The 23,863-nt window shown below is 47.4% G+C and overlaps 1 protein-coding gene across 6 annotated transcripts in view; it reads left to right on the top strand.

Annotated features, from left to right (window-relative positions):
- The first annotated feature begins 521 nt into the window (after positions 1–521).
- ABLIM3 (actin binding LIM protein family member 3) overlaps positions 522–23,863 on the top strand; it is a 103,957-nt gene continuing 80,615 nt past the window's right edge. For 5 of the 6 annotated variants that reach the window (XM_069483949.1, XM_069483947.1, XM_069483946.1 and 2 more), the window contains exons 1-2: positions 522–682; positions 1,056–1,155. In XM_069483949.1, coding sequence (XP_069340050.1) covers positions 1,143–1,155 — 13 coding nt within the window. In that variant the 5' untranslated portion in view covers positions 522–682; positions 1,056–1,142. Of the gene's footprint in view, positions 683–756; positions 1,156–23,863 lie in introns of those variants that run through there. The other variant, XM_069483948.1, reaches the window with a different exon arrangement.

The raw sequence follows: 23,863 nt of genomic DNA, 5'->3' as shown, positions 1-23,863 counted from the left end.
GGTACTAGGGGCCAGGAAGTGAACCCTGCTAACCGTCAAGACCCATTATTTCAGGGCGCTGACATCCTAGCAGGGAAGAGAGGCGATAAACAACTCTAACGGATGAGTCAGTGATGGGAGACATGAAAGTTAGGAGGCTGGAGGAATCCCCAGTGTCTAATCCACTTGTCCAGCCGCCACGTCCTGCAGCGAGGAAGACGAGGCAGAGACCGCAGTGACCCACCTGCTCAAGGCTAGATTGCACCGAGCTTGTCAGCAGCAGGGCTGGGGTGGAAACTGTCTTCCTGCAAAGCCAGTCTTGCCTTCACAGCCCCTCCCAGTGATGTTTCTTTCCCCATCATCGAGCCCTTAGACCCCAGTATCGAGGGAGGAAAAACAAGCGCTCAAGCACCCCCTTGCTGGTCCCAGGACATGGGGTCCGTGCAGACCCCACCACACCCCGGGACCAGGCAGAAGCCCAGCGGGGCGGGGCCTCGGACACGCGCCGGCGCGTCCAGCAGGTGGCAGCAGCGAGCAGCCGCGCCCCCCGCGCTGCCAACCCGCGAGCCCGCATCATGGATGTCGAGCTCTCCTATTTCGCTTTGCTCGCCTTGGAATTCGAGACCCCAGACGAGGACCAGGATTCATGAACCGGTCGCAGGGGCCGGGGCAGGGGCCTCTGGCTCCCGACGCTGGCCGAGAGGTGGGTCCCGGGGCGGGTCGCTGCTCCCGAGGCCGGGCGGGGACGCGCTGCCCCCGCCCTGCCTCCCTGTGGTCCACACCCCCTTTGGGCTCCGGAGCCGCTGGGCTGGAATAGTCCGGGGTGCGCGCGAGCAGGCGCTGCCAGCCCCGATCCGGCCCGGGATTCGGGGCTGAGGAGCAGGAGGACCGCGGAGCCGGTGTCCTCTCCCTCCTCCTCTTCCTCCTCCTCCTCCTCCTCCTTGCTCACACCTGCGCCTATTAGTCCAGTCGCCTTCAAGGCCAGTGGTGGCTACAGCCCAGACAGAGAGGGGACAGCAGCAGGAGAGAGCACCTGAGGATACAGAACTGGCACTGGACTGCCTTTTCACCCCCAGGTGATGAGTGCGGTTCTAAGAACGCAAGATTTAAAAAGCAACCCGGGCCTCCGTATTGAATGAAAGACCCAGTGCGAAGACATCACCATGAACACTAGCAGTAAGTGGATCCTCCTCTCCTTTGCCATGGGAACAGGGGTGGGGGCGGGAGGTGCAGGAGCCTGCGCTGCTGGGGCTGCCTGCAAGGAGGAAGGAAGCCTGGCATCTCTGGCCGGACAGATGACCCCCGGACTCCTCTTTTGTGCTTTTGGTGCTCCCTGGCAGAGGGACAGCTTTGGGATCTGGCTTTTCATGATCATGTTGCCAATATTTTATCCGCGGCGCCAGTTGCCTCTGCTGGGAAAGCTGCCTGTCTCCTTCTAGCAATGCCTGGGAAGGCCTAGGAAGCAGTCGTGTGGCCATTGTCTGGCTGTGGGGGCTCTGAGGAGACCTCCCTGCACACATCTGGAGCACCATGGAGGGCCCTGCTTGTCCCGGAGCAGGGGAGAGCAGGGCGGCTGGCCTGCAGGCGGGCAGGCAGGCCGGCTGGTGGGTGTGGGCAGGCAGTGGGATGGGAGACAGCAGTTTAATAAACAAATCATCATGAAGCCACCTTTGGATCTAGAGATTGTGAAAGATCCAGCTCCTGTGCCCGGCAGCCCCGTGGGCCCAGGGCTGATTCCTCCACATACCTACGGGGTGCTTAGCCATCCTTGAGAACAAGAGAAAAGGAGCAGCCCTTTGGCCAAGGGCTCTAACATGCCAGAGGCAACAACTGCTTGCAGAGCCAGGACCAGACATTTTGCTGCCAGGTTGGGCCTCAGCAAAATGCAGAGAATGCAGTCAGAAGTACAAGGAAGCACAGTCTGTTTCTCTTCTATCCAGTCCTTTTGACCACGGGCACCAGCAGGGGTGCCGCGGCCTGGGCAGTGCCCTGGGAGGCAGGTCAGGGTTCAAGTCTCACTCCCCCGCTCTCTTGCTAGCTTAGCTTGTCTAGGTCACTCCAGCATCAGGTGGGGCTGTGGAACCCGAGGGACCCCACAAACATACACTTCCTTGGGTCTGTGACTTGCTTATCACTCCCCTCTTTACATCTCAGACTGCTCATCTGTAAAATGATAGGGCTTGAACTAGAAACCCTTCTAATCTAAGAATCTACAAATTTTTTTCCAAAAAAGCTAGAGCTGAGCAGCAAGACCAGAAATATCAGGACCTTACTGAGGCTGTGTCCAGCCAAAACCCACTGTGTCCTCACCACTCCCCTCCCCTGCCCCCACACACACCGTTTCAAGGCCATTGGCATAGAGAAGAGAAAAAACAAAGCCAAAGCCACTGAGATGGAAATGAAATATATTTATTTACTATGTATTTGTATGACTCATCTCTCTGCTGTCTTCCTTTGTGTATTACATATCTATGCTAAGCAAGCGACCACGGCTGGACTCCCTCTGCCTCTTCCAGCCAAAGAATTTTGCCTCTTGGTTTGACAGGCTGGAATGGTGTTTTGGCTTCATTACCCAGCTGAGGAAAAGAGCAAAATCCTGTAGACCCTGTCACCTCGCAGGCCACATGTTTGCATTTGCATGTTTTCAGGAAAATAAAGATGTGAATTGCCTGTCACTTCTCACTATCTCTAGGAAAAAAAATGTATTTCTGGGAGTCCTTTCCCACTAAGTGACAGAAGAGGAAGACGGCTCATCTATTTTTCAAGGAACTAAGAAAGGAAACAAGCAACTGAATCTGTCCTTTTCTATCTCTGGAATCTGAAGGAAATCTTGTCCTGTTAGCAACACTGAGCATTCCTGAAAGAAGGAAACAGAGATTGTCTTTTTGTTTCTTTTAATAATGACCAATAGAGTTGGATACTGCAGAAGATTAGGTGAGAGTTGGCAAGTTGCCATTCCAGCCTCAGGGACTGCTTCTAAGTAGGGAGAGTGTGTACTTTGCAGGAGAGGTGGCAAATGGACACCGCAGAATGGCGCGGTGGCCTGGGGAGCCCGAGTCCCTCCTGAGAGGAGGTGCTTCTCTAAACGGGTGCCTGGGGACACTGGAGGAGACTGGAGCTTAGGGTTGGAGGCTGGACTCGGGCATCATTGAGGTTCCCCCCAACCCTGGGTCTGCCAGTGGAATAGACATCAGGCCTCACAAGGAGAAGAGGGACAGGTCATAGGGTCATAGGGACTGGGCACTGGTAGGGGGCAAAAATGCTCCCTTTGAGATGTGAAATTCTTAACTCGATTCTCATGCCTGAAATTGTCCCTCACAGGAACTCTCCCTTAGTTTTTCTTTCACTGCCATTTATTTGGTCCTTACTCTCCACCAGCCACCATGCTACACGCTTCCCTTCCTGATCCCACCAGACTCTCCCACCCAACCTGAGAGATGAGTATCATTGCTCCAATTTTATAGGGGAAAATTTGATAGATGATGTTCAGTGACTTCTTCAAGTCATGCAGTTAGTTGTCAGATTAGGAAAGGTACTTGGACATATAGCATATTTGACCGGGAGAGCAATTCCTAATCAGTGGTTCAGATGTCAACACTGAAGTGGCCAAAGCATGAGGTCACAGTCTGCCTCGGTGTACGCTGGGCATTGGTTCTCGGACCCCCATCTATACCAAAATCTGCACATGCTCAAGTCCGGCAGCCAGCCCTGCAGAACCCATCTCTATATGCAAATTCAGCCCTCCATATTTGAATTCCCTGAATACGGTAATTTCCATCCATGTTTAGTTGAAAAACAAATCCACATATGAATGGACCCACGCAGTTCAAACCCACGTTGTTTAAGGGTCAGCGGTATAAGAAACTCCCCAGCACTTCATCCGGAGAAGAGGGGCATGAGGCTGTGGTCTTTGGGCAGCATTGAGGGTTGATAGAGCTCGGGCCCTGGAATCAGATGGCTCCAGGTTCCAGTTGTGTTTTTGCACTTATTAGATGTGTGATCTCCAGCATGATTGTCTCATCTACAAAAATGGGAATGATGATATAGATGTACATGAGCTTAGAATGGAGGCCAAATGTGGAGTGTGGACCTTAGCTGTGGCCGTGGCTGGGATCATGTCAGTGATGGGATGGTCACGCTGTCTTGCTCACTGTGGTGGTCAGTGTGGCTGTTGTCATTGTTGGCTTTGGGACAGCAGCAAGCAGGTTATTCAACCTCTCAGACGTTACACCTTCGTCATGAATTGAGAAGCATACTGGAAGTGTGATTTTTGAGGATTAAGTGGGATTATGAGGAAATACTTTGTAAACATGTAAATTATTTTTATTAATAAAATCCCATTTCTCAGATGATAAAAACAGCAGAATGCTCAGTCAGTGACACCTCAGTGTGAATTTTAGTTTCATCAGAATTTTGTCTTCTGAAATCTAGTTGGGCTTTGGCACACCAAAAGCAGGAACCTGAGAGAAAGCGGTGATGTGGGAGATGACGGAGCGGGGCGGTAGGCAGACCTGGGTAGAGCACAGCATGTGGGGTCCGGGCCTCGGAGTCAATGAGGGAGGGGACAGAGGGCTCCTCGAGGAGGGGACAGACACCCAAGGCATGAGCAGCACACCCAAAGCTCAGGAAGGCCTGGCCTCATGTCGCTGCCTTCCCTTGGGTGAAGGACTTCGGAGGAAAGGAAGCAAACAGGCCAGTCCCTGCCTCTTTGCCTGCCATGGGGTGGCTCCACCATCCAGCCTTTCTTTACTCTGCGAGCTCCCAGCCTGATCCTGCCATTTCCCTCCTGGCCTACTGAGGCATCCCCTGACTGACCTCCCTTCACCCACCCCAGCCCCCTCCAGTCCTTCTCCATATCCACCCTCTGCATCACGCTCTGCTTTGTGGATCCCGTCCTCCTGGGATGAGAGAGGACACACCTCAGCCACCTGGCCCTGGCCTCACTCACCAGCCCCATCTCATCTACTCTGCACCATTCTCCCAGTCCTGGTCCCACTCCCCTCCTCCCACTTCCTCTGAGGATTCGCCCCCACCAACATGGCAAGCGTTGTTCCTTGCTCCTCCAATGCCCTTTCCCCACGAGCACGCTTCACCTGGGCCAACCTCCTCACCCTCCAGAGCTGCATCTCGAGTGCCCCTGAGGCATGCTCCCAGTGCACCCTGGGCCTGTCCCCTCAGAGCCTGGCCTCTGTCATTGCTCACCTCCACGCGATCACTGCACTGAAGCTCACCTCCCACCAGACAGCAAACTCTGTAAGAGCTGTGGCATATGGCCCCTGGCAGTGACATATTCTGGGGGGTTTCTTCATTCTGGATTGTCCTTGGGCTATTTTCCTAAGCCCACAGAGTGAGGAAGGAGTTGAACTGAGACCTCTTGCTCTCCCCCAGTCCCCAAGCCATGGGGTACCACCCATCTCTTAGGCAACGATAAGTCTTGGATTATTCCCTATCAGTGTCTCCCATTCCTGTGTTGGCCCCAGGAGTTCCAAAGCCAGGGGAGACTGGGTTTACCCCAGTGTGCTGGAGGTCCTGATCACCAGAGTTAGTTCTATTTCCCATAAAATGCCATGTTCATCGCTTGGATCCAAACTCCCAGAGCTCCCAAAAGCTATGGCTTGGTGAGCATCACATCCAGCATGAACAATGGTACTGGGTACCATTTTCCCTCATTTCAGAGGCCTCCTCCTGCCTTTCTGCCCCTTCGTTGGTCTTTATCATGGATGGCATGCTAACAAATCACTTTTTGGGGGTAGACTTTGTTCTGTGGAAGAGAGTATTGAGGGGTCATATAATCTGCACAAAGGTGTCATGGGATAAGCAGATCCCATCTGGGGTGCTGAGAACCTGAGCTTCGGGGTGTGGATTCCCGAGTTCAGACTCCAGATCTGTCATGTAGTCTTTCTTGGACAGATAGATCACGTCCCTGAGCCTGAATGTTACCATGTATGAAATGCCAGTGTGCAGGGTTCTCGTGAGGATTGAGTGAAATACCGTGAGAAACTCACCGGCACTGCGTCTGGGTGAATGGAGCTGAGTCTGAAGTTGAATTGGCCGTTGAGTAAAGCAAAGTTCTGGAATGATGGTATCATAAATAACAACCCTCGGATTGAAAATTAGCCTGTTCTGCTGGTATTGCCGCCTGGGCTGGGTTTGCTACATAGGAAAGCCACAGCCTTCAGGAAGATTATTAACCTGGCGTGGTGTATGCTTAGGTAGACAAGGGCAAGGCAGGGAGTTAGGATCCTAAGCGAGAGACAATTGCTCTCGTTCAGAAAAGGTCTGAAGGCCAGGATTTGTGTGGTCCTAAGAATAGAAATAAGGGAAAAGATCTTTGAGAAAATAAAGACTGCACGGCCTAGCCCCTGACTGTATTATAGGGTGAAGGAGAAAGGGAGGATTCTATCAGTCGGGGTCCTGGTGGGGAGCAGATGTGCAGTTTGGGGGGAACTAAATAAAGGACTCTTCACAGGTGTGTGAGAAGGGTACAGAGACCTAGAGACTCAGCCAGCTGAGGGGTAAGGGCTGCATGACAGGACCTGTGGCCCCTGGCTCCAGGGAGGCAGCCAGCCCAGTTGCCAGGAAGGAACCAGGGGCATAAATATCCTGACCCCGGCCTCCTCCCTCCCTGGGGTCTCCTACAGGTACTCCCCATTGGCCAAATCCAACCAGGAGCCAGAGGGCAAGAAAGGCAGTGGATAGGCCCATGACGTCAGCCTCCCAGGGCCCAGTGCAGGGTGGGGAGGGGACAGAATGGATCTAGAGCCATAGGGAGTTCAGAAGAGAAGACACCCAGCACAAGGGGCAGGCTGACTTTCCTCTGCTGATGCCACTGCCCATGTCAGGAACTCCAAGGATTCCTTAAGAACAGGATCCATTATGCACAAGAACACACTAGGATGCCCTCTGGAGAAATTCCAAATTTGCAAAACAAATTTGCAAACAAAGTGGTTAGTTACTTACCATGATAGAGATTGTTTTAAAACAGTGTTTCCCAAATGAATGAAGCAGTTGTTGACAAATGATAACTTGAGGCTACGGGGTGGAGTGGGAGGTGGAAGTTAGAGGAATAATGCAAGGAACAATTTTTAAATCATGCAAAATGAATATAACACATCTCTGAAAATCACAATGTGATTTCAAGAGCACTTGGATTACATAACGGAAGTGATATCAATTCTGAACTCCAACTTCCCTTTCTGGCAAAAGCTTTATCTTGCTGAGATAGCATCTGTTGTGAATGGTCAACAACTGGCTAGTACCCAACATTAGCCAGATACCATTGTAAAAGAACAGAAAACAACCAGAAGTATGTAAGCACCTTCAACTTTTTGGGTATTTTGCCAGTAAATTCTTCTCTTGTAGTTCTTAAGGGCACAGACTGCAGCTGGATTGCTGAGTTCAAATTCAATTCTAGTTCTGCCCTTTACTTGCTGTGTGTCCTTGGGTAAGTCATTTACCTTCTCTGTGCCTTAGCTCCTGATCTCTATGATAATGATGACAGGGAGGGCTAATAACAATGCCTCCCTCATAGAGTTATTATCAAGAATAAATAAGTTAGTTGTGATTTGCTTAAAACAGTGCATGGCACATAGCAAGGGTTTATAAACTATATAAAAATAAATAGTGTATATTATACTACTTTGCTAAGTCTACCATAACAAAGTGCTATAAACTGGGCAGCTTAAACAACAGGAATGTGTTGTCTCATAGCCCTGGAGGTTAAAAGTCCAAAATGAAGGTGTCAGCAGGATTCCTTCTGAAGGCTGAGGAAAGCATCTGCTCCACCTCTCTCCTTGGCCCAGAGACTTCTGTCTTTGACCTGCGTCTTTTAGCATGGTCCTTATCTGTGTACCTTTGTGTCCAAATTTCCCCGTTTGATAAGGACATCATTCGCTCCGGGGGAAGGCCCACCCTAATGACCTCATTTTAAATCGATTACCTCTGTAAATACTTTATCTCCAAATATGGTCACATTCTGAGGTGCTGAGGGTTAGGACTTCAACATATGAATTTGGAGGGGACACAATTCAATTCATAATATAGTGTTTGTCGAGGAAATGACTCCTCAGGGAGAAGAATTCCTTGTGGCTTGGTTTCCCCTGAATATCAGCCACTCCCCATGGGTGGCGCAGGAGGCTGACAACTGATTACTAAATACAAGTGTCACAGAGATTGTCTATCTGGTCTTGATGTTTAGACCCTAAGTTTACCCTTCCTGGACAGCAGGGGTAGGACCCTCTTCCTGAGCACCTAAAGATATGTGTTCACACATAGGAGGTCCCCATATGGGAGGACCCCAGGTAACTTAACGTGTCCACAGCCAGTCTGTTTGCCCAAAAAAAAAAAAAAAAAACCAACCCCACCCCACACTTATTCAAGCCATTAAGCGCAACTTGTAGTATTTCAATCGTGTAAGGAAATTTACAGTCATGGTATTGGTTTTCAATCTGCCTGGTTCCTGGGAATGTCCAACGTGGGAATAAGAATTGGATTGTTCATTTGTTCACTCAAAAAACATTTATTGAACACCAGCTCTGCACCAGGCATGATGCTGGAGAGAGACATGGCGTGGTCTTCACCGTCATGGCTCACACAGGTGGGCACAGTGTGCCTCCCGGTGGCCAGTGGAATGGGATATCTTTTATCTGCTCTGCACCAGATTTTTAATGAATTTGAATTATTTACCATCAGTGGAAAATTGGGACATCGAAATTGGGATTTCTAGCTTCTCTTAAAAACAAAACAAAACTGGAATATCTTGCAACCCTGGTGCCATTTTTCTCCGTGATGGCAGTCAATAGGGTTGCCTGCTTTGGGTGGGGCATGCACTCGTCTCTGGTTTGCCGCAGTCACCACCACTTCCTATTTAATTCCTCGAGGATTGTGTAACATTTTGATGTTACCTTGCCACTGTAGTCTCATAGAGGATCCATACAGCACGTAATATGGAGAAGTGTATCTTCACACAGAGATGTGGAAACTGCCACACCTCTGTTAATAATTACGGTAGAAAGTCTATCTAGGGTTAGCCATTGATTAACAGTGCCACGCTACTAAAGTCCTCTTCAAGGGAACAAAGCCCTGCTGCATGTCCTAGTTCCCCAGCAAGCCCATTCCCAGGAGGGTGATATCATATCCTGTTGGATCTAGTTGGGCAAATAATGGGGCAAACAACGCCCTCCCCCCTCCATCTCCTGGAGGTCATTTTTGTTTCCAGGGACCAGAGTAGTAGAGGGTGGGGCACAGAGCAAAGGAGAGCAATTCTGGATAAGTGATCCAGCTCTGGGTACCTTTTCTGGCGCAAAAGAAAGCATCCTGGGAGGCTTAACTGTCCCAGAGCTTGTTCTGACTTATAGGATACGTCTGGTCCAGTCGAGGACACCTCGTCAACAACGTGAGCTCTGTATCAATAAGGTCGGTTTAGAGAGCCACCCAGCTAAGAAGGGGTTGCTGAAAGGCCCCAGCAGTGATCCTATATGGCTACTCAAGACCTTCCCTCTGTCATTGTGGGGTGCTCCTGCTTGGAGTAAGTGGGTAACGCCAACATAATTTCTTCTGTTAGGGGGCAGATTCTTCCTCATTGCTCTGGAAGAAACCAGGGTAGCAAATAATTCATGGAGAGCAAAGCACAGAGCCTGGCACCTAGTAGGTACTCCAAAGATGTTTGATGAATTACTTCATTAATGAAAAGCCTGCTCTCCCGGGTCATCTTTCTGACCAGCTGCTAAAATGCTCACCTGCGTATTCCCAAGGCACTTCTAAGGCAACCTAAAATCTAACAAACTAACTCTCTTAGAAAAGCACCTGCTTTAACATTTATGGTCCCAGTTGATTGACAGACGCCCCATCTACCCAGTCACTGAGCCAGTGATTACAAAGTTGTCCTCTGGGAAATTTCCCTTTCCTCCACTCTCCTGTCTTCAGTCTGTCACCATATCTGGTCCTTCCTGCCTCCCAAGTCTGACTTGAAGTCTTCCCCTCTTCAACCACTGTCACTTCCCAATGTCCAGGACATCGGGCATGGCAGCCTTTGGAGGAAGAGGTTGGGGGAGAGGGGTTGATCTCAAGTTCAGAAAGAGGCAGCTGAGCAATGTGGGCTGCTGGAAAATGTGATTTCAGCTGCGTGCACAGGAGGAGGTCAGCACACTGCCCTGCAGAACCACAGTCAGGCTCTGTCTGAAGCTTTCTGTTCAGGGGGGACAGTGATCACCTGCAGCATGCCCGGGAAAGAGTGACCAGAATGGCAGAAGGACTTGAAACATGCTAGGGACAGGGCTTTGGAGGAGCAGCAGGAAGACACCGGAGTTGGCTCCACACATTGGTTTTGTGTCTGCCTGGGAGTGTGGATGGTCCCTCAGTGATTTCAGAGGATGCTGCTGGGCTTTGCCGGCTCCCTAGATGTCCAGGCCCTTTATCTAAGGATGTCAGCAGCCAGACAAGGGGGACTTACAGGCTCCACGATGCCACCTGTTGCTCCTGGGCTGTGGAGGCTGCTCGTGTGCTGGTGCTACAGCCCCACCCCCTCTCCTGGCAGAATCCCACTCTCCACCGCCTGTATCATTTCCAAAGCTGCTTTCTCACATGTGCTTAATTTTGTGCAAAGCACCGGTCTTTCTCCATGGGCTGTTATCTCTTGCCCTCACTGGCACCGGCAGGGCTAGTGAAACAACTGCCTCGCAACAGTCTAATGACACAGCTGGTCTATTTTAAGCACCTAAAGCTCACTCCACCAAGTGCCAATCTTCCCACTGCGAGCCTCGCTCAGCATGCAGGAGCAGGGGTGGCCCGAGGTCTATTCCTGCGTCTTGAGATACGGGAAACAGCCCAGGGATCCCGGCCCTGCCCGTCTGATGACGGTCTAAGGCAACCGTAAAATTAGATATTTTCACAGTCAGCATGAGTTGCTCTGGAAGGAGAATTGCCTGCGATGTCAGGATCATGTGGCTCAGGAACCTCAGGTGACCATAAATCCCCTTTCAAAGGACAGACACAGAGCCTGGGCCTGTTACACATCGAGAGAAGGGACCTGGGAGGCAGCATTTTAGAAGCAAAGAGACTCCTTAGCCTCAGACTAATGTTTTCTCCTCCTGTTCCTAATCAAGAGACATTCTCCTCAAACTATAACCTATCTGAGTGCGAATGTTTCACATATTTTATTTAATGCTTACAACAGTCCTACATGGGTCTTCCCTGAATTCTGTATCTAAGGACTAGCACCCGTGTTATACGTGCTCTCGCCGTTCTGCATAGAACTTACCACAGTCAGTAATCATTTTGTTCATTAGCTCATTGATTTTGTTTCCTTCTGTCTCTTATCCCCTTTTGACTATAAGCCACACGACAGCCCTGCGACAGATCCCGTCTTTTTTGTTCCCTGCTGGGCCGCCCAGAACAGCCCAGCGTGTGACGCAGAGTGATGCTCGCTTGCAACAGCGTTTCTTGAGCGCAAGCTGAGTGCCCCGCGTGCATTCCTGCTTACCCCTCACGAAAGTCCTGTGCGGGGGACACTAATGTTACCCGCGTTTTACAGAGGAGCAAACTGAGGCCCAGAGCAGAGACAGTTGGCTCCAAATCTGAAATTTAAGACGAGTGACAGAGCCTTGGGTGACTATGTGGAGTGAATATGTGAATGGATGAATTTAATGAGGAATATTCCAATATCCCCATTTTACATACAAGGAAAATGAGGTTCAAAGGTAAATCGCCTGGTGAGGTCACAGGAGCTGGGAAGCAGGGGAGCAGGTGTGTGAGCCACGTGGATCTGACCTTGGGACCTCCTTTTCCTCCTCCCTCCTGCTCCTTTTCACCATCTTCCCCTATTTTTACTATGCTGGGGTCACGGGGGAAAGCGTGGATTGGGGAGGCTGGCCTTGCAGTCGACGTCCGGCACTGTTCGCTCGGGCGATGAGGCGAGTCCCCACTCTGCATGGCAAAGACGTTCCAGACACCGCGGGATCGGGAATGCGCGCACACAGAGAGCCTGACCCCAGACTGCTTCCTTCCGGGGTCTCCGAGGGGCAGACGGGAGCACACACAACTGTGACGTGAGGGAAACCGAGACGGGAGCTGAGAGGGAAGGGAAGGCAGGTCAGGTTCCTTTGGAAGTCTGGAATGTTTTGTGGGGAAGGTTCCGTTCCACCTAGCCCTTCAGGGGGAGCAAAGTTTTGTTAGCTAGAGTAGACAGAAAAGAAGGGCATTCCAGGTGGGCTTACTCACTCCTTCTCTCAGGCAAGCATTCCTCCAACCCTTAAGCATGACTCCTGAGCCCCGAGCCTTTGGCTAGGAACTTGGGGGTCGGCGGCGGGGGGGAGGCTGAACTAAAAAGACACAAAGCATTTCAGACTGCAGGGAGGTCCAGCGTGTCTCACTGCACAGAGGAAGAGGAGGGGGACAGTGAGAAAAGGCTGGCAGTTGGTGAGAGCAGATCTTTAAGAGTTTCAGATGCCAGGTGAAGAGTGTGTGTTACAGTCTGGAGCCAATGAGGAGTCAGGAGTGGTGACCCAACCAGAGCTGTGCATTATTCAGGAAGATCTCCCCAGCAACACAGGCCTGGCGCATCAGAGAACCCAGAGGCAGTGGGAGGCAGGCCAGACGCAGTGGTGCAAGGGTGAGTGGCTGGGAGGGGTGTGAGGAGGATGAGCTGCGGTGATTCTGCAGCCCCACTGTGCACTATTGGCAGCATTTGTGCCACTGTGCCCACAGGTGAGCCTGGTATCTGACTCTGATTTCTGGGGCTGTGTGAACTGATACTTTGAAAACTAGGTTACCGACCAAGTCAAGAAGCCTAGATGGTGTATTTGATAATAGCTTGAGCTGTAGAGTCAGACTGTTGGGGTTCACATTCCAGCCTGACCCTTACCAGCTGTGCAGCCCTCAGTGAGTTGCTTATACCCACCCCCAAGCTGCAGTTGCCTCTCGACATTGGAATGACAGGTGAGCACAGAGTAAAAGAATGTGTGAAACATGCTTAGCACGGTGTCTGCCACATGGAAAACACTCAGTAATGATTAATAATGATAAAGTAATGAAATACATTTGAATGCACTATAATGGGAAAAACTCTTAAATATACAAATTAATCAACACATGCCATTGTTAGGATATAATCATCTTTTGATCCTTCCATTGGGAAAGAGGAACAGAGTTGTGTATTGATAACCCAGGCCTTTTTTAGCTAACATTGAAGGAGTACTTTATAACATGTCATATCCTATCCAAACACTTTCTGTATATTATCTCTTTTGATTCTAGACATGAGACAGGCACAAAATTACTGTTGGAGAAGACAGTCCTGATCGAGCAGGGAGCATGTCATACTAGACCAGGGATTGGCAAATTCTTCCCGTAAAGGGCCGGTTAGTAAATACTCTGGCCTTTCCAAGCCACAGTCTCTGTAGCGTGAAAGCAGCCATAGACAATGTACAAACAAATCGATGAGGCTATGTACCAATCAAACTTGATTTATAAATATAAAAGTGGAGGGTGATTTGGCCCATGGGACAGTTTGCTGACCCATATAATAGACAAGCTCTAAGGTCTCTTCCAACTTTGAGATTCCAATCAGAAACGATGACAAAGAAATGCCTAATTCTTCTAATTTAGGTTCACCTTTGTAATCACAAGGGGGTTTACTTCGAATATGATAGTGAAGATTACTGGAAAGATAGACACAGAAAGGACCAGAAAGCTTTCCATTCTTTGTGTTGGTTTCATGCTCGGCACACCCCATAATTCACACTCTGGTATTTTATGACTCTTCTCAAGTGGCCACTAAATGCCAGCCTGCACAGGCTGCCTTGGGATCTGTCAGGTAGACAGTTCTTGGGCTGCAGAGAATGATACTCAGACCTGAGACTTTCCCATTTGAGAGCGGAATATTGTTATATTTCATGCCAATGCTTCAATATCCAGAGCGAAGTCTCATTTCCCTTTGCTCCCCGTTCACATTTCCTACTCAAAGCCTACATTCCCTTGTAATTTAATATGATAACCAAGTGTCTGCCCAGCATGTTTTATCATCCCTCCTTCTGATTCTTTGCGAGAACTGCCCCCATCTCCTTGCAGTACTAATGAGCTGTCAATGTGGCGGTCTGCCCCTCCCCCAAAGGATGCACATGACCGAGGCTAGCCAACCAGAATATACTCTGAAATTTGATATGGAGATATTGGGAAGAAGTATTGATTCCATTGAGGTTGCTCAGCTAAGGAGAAGAGGGTCTGGGAATGCCAGTGGCCATTATTGTCCAACACTCAGGAAGAAGCTGTCTGAAAAATAGAGAAAGTCATGGCTCTGACCATATAGGAAAGCCCCTAATCCAGCCATAACTGAAGCTAGAGCTACCCCTAACCCCAGACCTCCTAGTTGTAAGAACCAACAAATTCCCTTTCTGCTGAAGCTAGTTTCTGTTGGCTTTCTGTAAAGTACAACTGAAAGGTTGCCAAGAAAGGCACTGTTTTAAAACCGTTCCTTTCACTTGGCAATTACCCCGTTTATCAAAATCCTAGCTGACTTTAGGCTAAAATACTCTTCCATCCAGCTACCTATCATCCACTCCTGAGGTTATTTTATTCCCTCTTCTGAAGTCCCTAGCCCTTGGTTTAAAACATTCTTATGGTTACAGATCATTTGCTATAAATCAACATAGTTCATCCATGTGCATTTCTTAGTGTACCTCTTAGATTATAAACTCCTCGTGGATAACAATCATGTGTCAATCAGTTATGGTGTATTTGTTCCCCACTTGCAAGCCACAGACCACTGAGGAGCCACAGGATTATTGCTAGAGCTTACAAATCCATGTGTGCACCTAACTTTAAGTGCATCACACCTGTCAAATACATGTGTTTGAGAAAATTCAATATGGCCAAAAGCTACCCAAAGTATTACTTAAATGCAATACTAATATAGACAGCCTAACAAATAGTTTTGATGTTAAAAAGGAATCCTCAAATGATTTGAATGTGATTACGTGGATGTATATAAGTGTAAAAAATGTTGAGCTGTATACCTAAGATTTGTGCACCTGACTCTATACAAGTTATGCCACAATAAAAAGTAAAAAATAAAATAAAAATAAGGAGTCCATATATTTGACAAGTCTCTCCTTCTCCAGTATAAGAGCCCTCTTACCTGAATACACTGATGATATATTATAGACCTTGAATAAACTAAAAGCTAAAATTATGCAGCTCCTAGGGGAAAAAAATAGAATATCTTGTGACCTTAAGGGACAGCAATGACTTCCTAGAACACTAAACTTGGTAAAAATGGGCAAGAATTCTAGCAGATACATCACATATACAAATGGCCAATAAACACATAAAAAGGAGCTCAACATCGTTAGTCATCGGGGAAATGCAAATTAAAACCACCTCTTTACGCCCACCCGAATGGCTAAAATTTCTCATACGTTTCTGGTGAGTATGCAGAATGGCACCACTTTGGAAAGCTGTTTGATAGTTTCATAAAAATTCAACAAACACCGACATATGATCTAGAAACACCTCTCCTAGATATTCACCCGTGAGAGATAAAACATATATCTGCAAAAAGATTTATGTGAGAATGTTCCTGGCAGCTTAATTTGTAATAGCCCAAAGCTGGAAGCAACCCAAATGCTCATCTATAGACAAATGGATAAACAAATCGTGTTACATTTACACAATGGGGTACAACTCAGCGATAAAAAGGAACAAATTATTGCTACGTGCCACAACACGATTGAATCTCAGATACATGCTTAGTAAAAGAAGCCAGACATAAAAGAGTGCATACTGTATGATTCCATTTATATGAAGTTCAAGAACAGGCAAAATTAATCTATGAGGATGGAAATCATAACAGAGTTTACCTTTGGGGGAGGAGTGAGTGATTGCAAAAGGTTGCAGCAAATTATCTAGAGTAATGGAAAAGCACCCCATCTTGATTAAGGTGTTGTTTATATGGGTTTATGTATTTGTCAAACTCATTGTATTTAAGATCTATATATTTAATTATTTGTAAATTGAACCCAATTTAAGTATATATGTGTGTGTATATCCTGTTTAATAGAGTACCCTTAACTAGGTTTGGAAACAGAAGAACTGACTTCAAATCTCAGCTCTCCTACTAACTCTGAAACTGTCATCAGTTCTGTGCTCCATCCTATCAGCCTTGCTTACCTTAAAGGGCTGTTTCAATGATAATAATACCTGAAAAAGTGTTTGGTAAACCACTAAGCATTGCGTATTCCAAGGGCATCCTCTCCAACTTGTTTTGTCCGAGTTTCTCCTTGGCTCTAATGTTGCAGTTACACTGGCCTCCCTGACCTCGCCATGTGCTTTCCAGCCTCACCTTTGCATATGCTGTTCGTCCACCTGGCTTGTTCTTGTCCCTGGTCTTCCATGGCTGGCTCCCTCCCATCCTCGCAGTCTCAGCTGAAATGCTTTACCTTTAGATTACCTATCCTGACCCCTTATTCATTTCCTTCATCCTATTTGTGTATTTACTTCTTGCGGATCTTTCCCATGCCATCATAAACTCCCAAAGGCTAGAAAACCTGACTAGTGCATCCCTAATCCTTAGCACATGGAAATATTACCTAGTAAATATTGACAAATAAATATTTGCACCAACAAACATGAGCTTTGATGCATGGACTTTGTAATCTATTCGTGCTGATTTGGCACTTTGTTCTTGGAGCCTGTTCTTCCCTGGGGCTTGGTGGGTGCCAAAAAGTGACCCCAGGATAAAGCTGGTGTCACTGTACTGTGCTCACTCAGGAAAAGCTTTTTTGTGTCAAGGATCTCAGGGAAGCCTTAGGACATCTTGTTCTTCGGAAGACTGGGACACTTTCTGTTGTTTATGGCAATGCTTTATGGCCCCTCTGTTGGGCTGGAACCTGGGGGTTCTGCATGTCTCTCCAGGCTGAGGGGAACCCGAGGCACAAACAGGCCGAGGTCCAGAGGCCGCCCTTGAGCCCAGAACAACTGGGCATCACCCACAGCTCATCTGCCCACAGAAGCTCTCTGAAGCCTTCTGTTTACAGCTGGAATGTGTCTGCTGACCCAGATTACTTTGGGTCTGCGACATCAGTTGTGGGAAATGCTCCTTAGCCAGTAGCAAAGTCCACTTGGGGGTAGGACTTAGAGAATGCTCTGGGGAAACCTGAGGGGCTTTGCGGTAGGTGAGAAGTCCACCCCTCCCCCATCTACTTCCTCCATAGCCAAAATTCTGCTTTCCCTCTGCTTGGCTGTCTCCATTGAAATCTGTGTTCTTTGCAACAGATAATGTCAATACGCCCTTTATGTGAGTGGGATTTGGGGCTTCTCTGTTTCTCATCTGAAAATCTGTCCTGTGCCAATGAGTTTGGGCCTCTGGCCCACATGTTAATTATTGTACCAGGGTTCCTGGAGTCGACTGGGGACAGAATGCCTCTTTGGCTAGAAGAGAGATATTCTGGTAGGATTTTTTTTTTTTTTTTGGAGTCATTAATGTAGCTTAGGCTGAGCAAGTGAAAACGCTTGTGTGCTTCTTTGATATTTGCTCCTTTCTTGTCTGAACGCCACACTTAGCTGGGGTTTGGAAACCAAATGTTAATGAATCTCTTGGGCTTTCTTGAATTTATATTGCAATAATCATTTTTGCTACTATTAGTGGCAGGAAAAAAAAACCAATATTTTAGGGTAAAGAATGGTAGAAAGGGATCTACTTGTGTGTGTGTGTGTGTGTGTGTGCATGTATTTAATATATGTGTGTGTGTGTGTGTGTGTGTGTATGGAAAAGAAATCTCGCTAAACTAGGAGTCAGAAGACTTGTGTTAGAGTCTGGGCACAGCTTTTCAATTCCCTAAGCCTCGGTTTGTTAATCAATGAAATAGGTGAAATGATCCTTACCTTACCTGATTCACATGGTTGGTGGCCACCAAAGGAGGCAATGAATGAGAAAGCCTTTAAGTTAGCCTCCGTTTTGCTAGTTATTAAGTAGATGCCTTCCTCCCTTGGCCAGACAGTGAAGCCAAAAAAGACTTGAATTGCCTTTTTTATTACTTTTGGTTGCTGGCTGTGTTTCTTTCAATCATTAAAATTTAATACAACTCTGCATAGAAATTGAGCACAAGGCAAACCCAGCGTTATTTGGGTTGTGGGTAAATGGGGCAAAGTGAAAAGAGTCCATTCATTGTGCGTCTAGTGTCTTCATGGACAACTGTCCTAATTTCAAATATTTCACCCCACTGTTGGGACATGCATCCGATCATGTGTTTCAGTATCTCACTCCAAAAGCATGGGCTCTATAATTAAATGATGACAAAAAGAAACATAGGACAGTGACCATAAGATAGAGGCTTTGCTTCTTCTCTTTGTGTCTGGAAAGGCGTGAGCAATCCAGACGAAAAAGAAAGAGCCTTTTCATCGTGCCCATCAGAGCAGGTGATTCATTTTGGCCGGCAGGACCAGAATTTCACCTTTCAGCTCCTTTTTAAACTCCCCGATGAATGGTGCCGTCACCAGGATTCGTCAGTGTCTAGATTGGGAAGAACATCCTGCACACCTCTCGTAGGCCTCACTTTTTACTAATGCCCTCGCTCAATACTCTGGACACTCTTCAGCTGCTCCTGCGACAGTTTCTACCGATGGCTAACCTGATCAGGGCCAGGGGGCGTGAGCCATGAGGACTTCTCCTTGCTGGAAGCTGTCTGCCTGGGAATGCGTTTTCCAGGACGTGTGACCAGCTGTGCTACAAGTACCTCTGGCGTGTCTGTTTTGGAGTGAGAATCTCCCTGTCTAGAGAGGGAACAGGATGCTTTGGAGGGAACAGGGATAAGGCCGGTGAGGCTGCTGGCAGGAGCCAGATCACACAGGGCCTTGCAGACCATGGCAAGGAGTCTGGCCTTCTCCCAAGAACAAAGTGAAGCCACTGAATGGTGCTAAGTGCCCCTGGAGGTGGTGGGAGTCAGGGTTAAGCATTATTGGATTTGCATTTTGAACGCATCACTGTGGCTACTGTGTATAGAATGAGCGGGAAGAGGAGGCCAGTTAGGGCCTGTTGGGATCCTGCGGCAGGAGACGAGGGGACAGGGACTGGGATGCATGGGGCAGGGCACTTTCTACTCCAGGGCCACTGCATGGTCCTGATACCCTGGTGGCTTTATACTACTTAAAATAATGATTTGGAGTCTCTATTAGTCAGCTAAAGCTGCCATATCAAAATACCACGTGCTAGGTGGATTAAACAACAGAAATTTGTTTTCTCACTATTCTGGAGGCTGGAAGTCCAAGATCAAGGCGTGGGCAGGACTGGTTTTCTGAGGACTCTCTCCTCGGCTCATGGATGGCCATCTTCTTGGGAGTTCACGTGGTCTTCCCTTTGTGTGTTCCTGTGTTCTAATCTCTTCTTATAAGGACACCAATCATATTGGACTGGAACCTACTCTATGACCTCATTTTAACTTAATTACCTCTCTAAAAACTCTAACTCCAAATATAGTCACATTCTGAGGTACTCGAGGTTAGGACTTCAACATATGAATTTGGGAGGTAGGGGGCAGGGGGCGGGGGTGGGAAGACAGGGTTCAGCCCATAACAGCGTCCTGCCTCAAATTTTCTCTTCCCCTAATTCCAAGACTGTCTTACCTGTCACTGGAGGTGTCTCTGCTTCCTTTATTGCTGCTTTGGGGGAAATGAGTCTTTCCCCAGGTGAGCCCTTCTAATTCGATCACACAAGTTGATCATTTTGATTCCCAACATACCTTTTTTAAATTCCCTATAAAGAATATTTAGATAACCTTTAGCATTTCTGTTATTTTAATTGCCCCCCATACACACACACACACACACACACATATGTGCGCACTCACACACACAGTAACTACATTGCATATACTAGAAGTTGCATAACCATGTGATAGATTTCATTTGGGTTTTGGGCTTCCACCAGAAAGGTGAACGTAACTATGTTGTGATTTCTATTACAGTGTGGTTTAGCCACAGAAATTTCCTGTACTGGTTACTTCTTAGGAACAAGTCTATTGCATTTACCTTCCTTGTGGGCTCAAGAAATACCTATTGTAGGAAACAGCCGTCAAGTTCATCCTGACCGAATATGTAACTCCTCAGCTCACCCCATGGGTGTACTCAAATGTTTGTTGTGTGTCCCCAAGAATACCCCAGGGTATAGGGACGGGAGCAGCATCCCTCCTCCAGTAATTTACAATCTGATAGAGAAATAAAACAAGTGCAAATATAACTATAAAACATATAGTTAAACTATGCTGTAGGTCAGTGGTTCTCAAAATGTGGTCCCCAGACCCACAGTGTTAACTTTATCCAGGAACTTGTTGGGTATGCAAATTCACAATCCTGACCCCGACCCACTGAATCAGAACCCCTGGGGGTGTGGCCCAGCGACCTGTGCTTGACAAGACATCCAGGGATTCCGGTGCATGCTCAAGTTTAAGAACTACTGTTTAGTCATAAGCAGTATATGCCATGAGATTTGAAAGAGAGCCCATATTTGGAGGAGGGTGAGGGGAGACATAGGAAATATTTCTAGAAGTATGTGGCATACGAGATAGGCCTTGAGGAGTGGGTAGGCTTTTGATATTTATATGTAGATGATCATATTTACTACAGTTGCCATCTGTATGTTTATATATTTCTTTCACAAAAGTAATTAACAGCCTGGACTCTTAACTCAAAAGATCTGCTAGCTGTCCCTTCCTTGCATTTTAACTGGCTCACTATGAATTGAAGCTTCCATCAACATATGCTCAGTTGTAGAACTGGTAATTATGGTTGGAGGACACGTTTCATTCCAAACATAGCTTCTGAACATAGCCTGAATTGGAGGTAGAGATTCTACCTCTATGTCCTTGAAACAAAATCAGCTTAAAGCATCCTTCAATCTCACAGTGGGAAGAGACCTTCAAGGTCATGTAGTCTAATAACCCAGGCAAATAACCTCTGAGCAGGCCTTGAAAGATGGATGGCGTTGGGACACCCAGCATAGACACACACCTCTTCTTTTAGCCCATGTAATGATTCTACAGCAAGAGTGGGCAAACCATGGCTCAAAGGTCAATTCTGACCCACTGCCTATCTTTGTAAATAAAGCTTTATTAGAACACAACCATGCCCATTCTAAATAAAGCTTTATTGGAACATAGCCATGTCTATGGCTGCTTTTGTACCACAATAGTGCAAATTTTTAAGCTCTTCCTTAAGACTTTGTATTAGTAAGAACTCTTAGAGTGCAAGTAACCAAAACCCAGTTTAAACTAGCTCGAGTTAAACTGGAATCCATTGGCTTCTGTCAAGAAGGAGGGACCACTGTAAGAACCGGTTTCCCTCAGTCCCAGGAACAGATAGGCAGAGTCACCAAGGCTGCAACAGACAAAGGAGTTTATTTTCTAGCCCAGGCTAGGGTCCAAGGCTCAGAGCACCAGCGCAGTGGTCTCTCCACGAGCCCGGACCTCGCCCTGGGGTGGAAACAAAGCTTTTATACTTATCAATGTTACATGTATCGGGCACACCCCCCCCCACCCCCCTTTTAGTTCATTTGTTCCCTCAAAAGTGGCCGATAGCTTTGGCTCCTGATTGGCCAGTTTCCAAGCCGGGGCTTTGGCTCCTAATTGGCCAGTTTCCAAGTCAGGGCTCTGGCTCCTGATTGGCCAGTTTCCAAGCCAGGGCCCTCAGGTGTTACCAGCGGCATTCCGGGGAGGGGGAGGGCCTGCGTTGGGGAAACCAAAACTTAGGCCTTTCCTAAGAGGTCCAGTCTGTCATGGAGTTACTCCTGTTTTCCTTCCTGCTCTACACCACATGTCAAGAAGGAGGACGGGAGCCAATAGATCGCAGTCAAGGGAAGGTCTGGCTGGAGTAACTGTTCACTTGAGATCCCACGTGTGGTTCCAAGTGGACTGTCTTCCGCATGTGTGCTGCCCCAGCTGTGTCTGCTGCACCTCCTGCCAAGAGCTTTCTCCCTGCTCACTCAGTCTGATTAACTCTCCTGCCTTCATCTTTATTTCATCCTACCCTGTCTGTTCTGCTAAGTGCAGACCTTCCTTCTGGTGTGGTGGCCTCTGCAGCCATCGCAGGAACACTACACTGGGAGTCAGAAATACTGAGCGCTGACGGAGTTACTGAATAGCAAAACTATGAGATGTGATGACAAGACACAGTGAAAACCAAAAAGCTCTCAACAAATACAAGGAGTTGCTTTTATTGTCTTAGAATCAAAGAATATTTAAGCTAGCAATGGCACTAAAGTTTATCTTATCTTAGCCTGGGTGACATAATGATCCATTAATGTGTTTCAGTTGGCTCACATAGGATTCTTTTTTATTTTTGTTTTTTAAATATTTGAGCCAAGATATAAAAACCGAGAGTTTTACTTTGAAATACAGATTTTCTGGTTTCACTGAGCACATGTCTCTACATGACAGGAATCAGTTGCTATTCTGACTGTACTTTTCTTATACTACCAGAAACTTCTCATCTGGTAGTGTGGATTTTTAAGATGGTCTGGACAAAAATGTCATTTTCTTATAGACAAGAGCTGTGCTGATCATTGTGTTTCATGATTCTGTTATGAATTTGTATGAAGTTCATTATTTTAAAAATGTTTTTTGCAAACCACCATGTGCTAGGTATTATGCTTGGCATTAGGACTAAAGAGATAAGGAAGCTCCATAGATATCATCCCTGCCCTCCCTGAGCTTAGAGCCTGGTGGAGGAGACAGACATTAAGCAAATAATCGCAACTAATTATATCAATGCATCGTGAAAAATGCAGTCAAGACAGAGGACCCAGGACTATGAGGACCAGTGACAAGAGGGTTTCCACTGTTGAAGGAAGTCAGTGAAGGGCCTTTGACCTGTGGGGCAGAGGGGATCCATCAAAAGATTTCTCAACTTAGCACTATTGACATCTTAGACTAGATAATTCTATGTTGAAGGGAGGAGGAACTGTCCTGTGCATTGAAGGATGTTTGGCAGCATCCCTGGCCTCTACCCACTAGATACCAACAGCACACACATACACACACGCCAGTTGTGACAACCAAAAACATCTCCAGGCATTGTCAGATGACCCCCAGCAAAGAGATGGGAGTTGGAGAGTTGTCCCTAGTTGAGAACTGGTAACCGCGAAAGAGGCCTGGTAGGAAGGCTGCTGCGGTCCAGGTGAGAGATAACGTGTGGCTGGGCTAGGGCTGGTGGAGACGGAGGGGGCAGGCTGAACCTTTACCTGTCTCCCTGCCAGTATAGCCGCCTGTGTTATTCATCTCCGCCTGATGGCAAATGGCTCTAGTAACAGACCAACAACAGCTCTGCCTGAAAGAAACGACAACTTTAAAAAAGAAAAACCATCTGTCAGGGCTGAGCGAATTAAGCATGTGTTTAATCTAGCTGTATTAGGACATTATTTCAATGCCAGTTGACTTTTTTAAACAGTTATGAAGGTTGGCAAACACATCAGAGAAAATATACTTTGTAATACTCAGAGAGATATTGGCACATTTTCTGATGACAGTACTTTTAGTACACATTGGTATCACATACCAAGATTTCTAACATTCTCATCTCAGTGCCAAAGAGTGTGTGGATCTTCTTCCTAGTCGTTAATCTGATGGTTCACGACCTTAGTGAGAAAAAGAATGTCTAGAAGAGCTTGTTTACGGACTCAGTCAGTCTGGGGTGAGACCCAGGAATGTGTATTTTAATAATCTTTGTCCCCTCTGGCGCCCACCTCAGGCGACTCTGAAGCAGGGGATGAGCTGACCACTTTGAGAAACACTCATGCCATGAAAAGCACCTTGAAGGAATTGGTTCCAATTCCTTTGCACCACTGACTCTGCTCCGTGACCTTTCCATCTCACCCCAACTCTGCTGGGCTCATTTGCTCATGTCC

This window comes from Eulemur rufifrons, chromosome 10 (genome assembly GCF_041146395.1).
Source record: "Eulemur rufifrons isolate Redbay chromosome 10, OSU_ERuf_1, whole genome shotgun sequence".
Taxonomy (NCBI): Eukaryota; Metazoa; Chordata; class Mammalia; order Primates; family Lemuridae; genus Eulemur; species Eulemur rufifrons.
The sequence above is the reverse complement of the archived record's forward strand: the minus strand, read 5'-3'. Positions and strand labels throughout refer to the sequence as shown.